Below are 3,265 nucleotides of genomic sequence, written 5' to 3' on the forward strand. Positions count from 1 at the left end.
GGGACTAAAGGTCTCATTCCCATTAGTCCCGGTTCGTGCCTCAAACCGGGACTAAAGGTCTAATCTTTAGTCCCGGTTTGTGGCACGAACCGGGACCAATGGTTGTGGGCCAGGAGCGAGGCCCATTGGTCCCGGTTCATCCCACCAACCGGGACCAAAAGGTCTAGATGAACCGGGACTAATGCCTTAGCTGCACGAACAGGGACCAATGCTCACATTAGTCCCGGTTCTAGACTGAACCGGGACTAATGGGCTGAGCCGGCCTGGACCATAGCCCTGTTTTCTACTAGTGGACGTGGATTGGGCAGGATGCCCGGATACACGCAAGTCCACTTCAGGATTCTGTGTTTTTCTCGGTGACAACCTTATTTCTTGGTCGTCGAAGAGGCAGCCAACCATCTTGCATTCGAGTTCAGAAGCTAAGTACAGAGGCATTGCTAACTGTGTGGCTGAGTCTTGCTGGTTGCGTCAACTTCTCCATGAACTCAAGCTTCCTACGACTCGTGCTACTATCATGTATTGTGACAATGTCAACGCATCGTAACTTGCGAGCAACCCGGCCCAACATCAGCGCACTAAGCATATTAAGATTGACTTGCACTTCGTTCATGACCGGGTGGCGCTCGGCGAAGCTCGCGTCCTTCACGTACCCCCAAGCTCTCAGTATGCCGACATTTTCACCAAGGGGTTGCCGTCTCCAGTCTTCAGAGTTTTTCGCTACAACCTGAACATTCTTCCCAACGGTGTTCCAACTGAGGGAGGGTGTTAGAATCTGTGTATATCATTTTGTATATTGTAACGTTGCCTCTGTTGTATTCACTTCGGGATTGTAGGATCGCACCTCGCCATGGCCTGCGTGCCTACATTGTAGGGCGACCGGTGCTCCACCTTCCCTTCTTAAGCCATGTACTCTGTGCCAATTGCAATCAATCAAGGAATATAGTTTCCAACTGCGCAGCACAGTGGAACTGCGCAGTCACTGTCCACAACGGCTAGCTCGGTTTTCCCTGGCGGTGGCCTGTCAAACGTGACGACGGAAGTACACATACCTGCTGCCCTTTGCAGCAATACATGCATGAAGACAGACAGCTCTTGCATTGACCCGTAAAACTCTGCGTTTGCATTGATCGATCTCTGCATGCTGCACAGTGAGAGGGCAACAACGAGACGAGGAAAGCGACAGAGAAATTAATGGGCCGACTCGGGCTCTTGTTCTTCCCACCCATCTCCACTCCATTCCACCTCCGCATGTCCCTCTTGTTCCTCTCCACCGCTAAACCTCTTCGTCCTCTCGATCTGCAATCTCCTCCCCTCTCCTCCTCCTCCTCCTCCTCCTCCCCCTTCTCCTGACTGGGATCTCGATCGGATGAGATGGCCGACGCCAGCGCAGGCAACAATGCGGGCAGCAGGAGCAACGCCGAGGTCCAGATACAGATCCCTGCAGGTCAGATTGCCATCACTCTCCGCTTGTCGAATTTTCATCCGTTTTGGATGGTTTACTTCTGTTCAATCCGTCCGGCCGTACGTTGGGCTGTTCGTTGCCTTCGCTAAGCCCACGGTCGAATGGCGCGAATGCGGGCTTAAATTGATTTACAGTGTTGTTCTTCCAAGGGTGAAATGTGAACATGAGGGAATGAAAGGAAACAATTTTACTTGTCAAACTCATAGTGATTCTGTCATTGACGTCACTGAATTTTACAGTTCTTGTTGTAAACCACAGGGCCACCCAAAGCCGAGCCGGGGGCACCATCCAAGAACTCCGGCGCCAAGAACTGGCGGTGGTGGATGATGGTGTCGGTGGACGTCTTCTTCGTCGTCGCCGGCCAGATGTCCGCGACGCTGCTGGGGAGGTACTACTACCACCAGGGCGGCAGCAGCAAGTGGATATCAACGTTCGTGCAGACCGCTGGCTTCCCCATACTGTTCCTCGCCCTCTTGTGTTTCCCCAAGTCGTCCGGCGGCGGCGGCGCCAGCGGCGACGCCCCGGTCGCCAAGGTCGCGGTGATCTACGTCGTCCTGGGGCTCGTCATAGCCGCCGACGACATGATGTACGCCAACGGCCTCAAGTACCTCCCGGTCTCCACCTACTCGCTCATTTGCGCCAGCCAGCTGGCCTTCAACGTCGTCTTCTCCTACGTGCTCAACTCGCAGAAGCTCACCGGCCTGATCTTCAACGCCGTGATCCTGCTGACGCTGTCGGACGCGCTCCTCGGGGTGAACCACGACGAGACGGAGGACATGAGCGGCATGCCTCGGGGCAAGTACCTCATGGGCTTCCTGCTGACGCTGGGGGCGTCGGGCACCTACTCGCTCATCCTCTCCCTCATGCAGCTCACCTTCGAGAACGTGATCAAGAAGCACACCTACACGGCCGTGCTCAACATGCAGATATACACGGCGCTCGTCGCCACCATCGCCTCCATGGTCGGCCTCTTCGCCAGCGGCGAGTGGAGGATGATGACGAAGGAGATGGACACCTTCCGCTCCGGCCAGTTCTCCTACTTCATGACGCTGGTGTGGACGGCCGTGTCCTGGCAGATCACCTCCGTCGGGGTGGTGGGGCTCATCTTCGAGGTCTCCTCCCTCTTCTCCAACGTCATCAGCACCGTGTCGCTGCCCATCGTGCCCCTCTTCGCCGTGCTCATTTTCCACGACACCATGGATGGGATAAAGATCATATCCATGCTCATCGCCGCCTGGGGGTTCGTTTCCTATCTCATGCAACACTTCATCGATGACAAGAAAGCTAGGAAGGCGGCAGCTGGTGGCTAGTATAGTATATATATTGTCCTTGGTGCGCTATGAATTAATATTTTTGCTCTCTTCCAACCTAATCTGTTAGCTGCGAGGACCTAGGAGGTGTTGCTAATGCTATATATGTTGCAGGATTTTCTTCATAGAGTACTGCCTTCTGTATTATCTATGTATGCTACTGAATAATAATATAATCTTCCCATTGAAAACTCTCTTATTTCTATCATCTTGTCTCCACTCCATGTCAGAAGTTGGAAATTACCAATACAGACTTACTTCTACTCCTCCGTCCCATAATGTAACTTTTCGAGTAGATGATTTTTCATATAAAAAACTTTTCCATCCGAGTTCGTATGCAAAAGTTATGCCCATTTTACAAATTCCAGAGAGATTTTGTAAATAAAGTCGAAATTCATATTTGTAAATTTTCCCAACAACTAGACCACATATCACATGTGAAACTTATTTTCTTTTATTTTTTTGACATTTCCATCATTTTCTTTTATTTTTT

General features: G+C 51.9%; 1 protein-coding gene across 1 annotated transcript; it reads left to right on the forward strand.

The window, feature by feature from the left end:
• Positions 1–1,371: 1,371 nt before the first annotated feature.
• On the forward strand, positions 1,372–2,772 carry LOC119298063 (probable purine permease 11). Its single transcript, XM_037575600.1, has 2 exons — positions 1,372–1,444; positions 1,721–2,772. The coding sequence occupies exons 1-2, from the start codon at positions 1,372–1,374 to the stop codon at positions 2,770–2,772; spliced, it is 1,125 nt and encodes a 374-aa protein (XP_037431497.1).
• The last annotated feature ends 493 nt before the right edge of the window (positions 2,773–3,265 follow it).

Source organism: Triticum dicoccoides, chromosome 5A (assembly GCF_002162155.2).
Source record: "Triticum dicoccoides isolate Atlit2015 ecotype Zavitan chromosome 5A, WEW_v2.0, whole genome shotgun sequence".
Taxonomy (NCBI): Eukaryota; Viridiplantae; Streptophyta; class Magnoliopsida; order Poales; family Poaceae; genus Triticum; species Triticum dicoccoides.

Bases quoted from the DNA above. Each gene is read 5' to 3' on its own strand.
- LOC119298063 (XM_037575600.1), top strand. From the start codon at position 1,372: ATGGCCGACGCCAGCGCAGGCAACAATGCGGGCAGCAGGAGCAACGCC. The intron at 1,445-1,720 runs GTCAGATTGCCA...TGTAAACCACAG, and splicing joins CCAGATACAGATCCCTGCAG to GGCCACCCAAAGCCGAGCCG.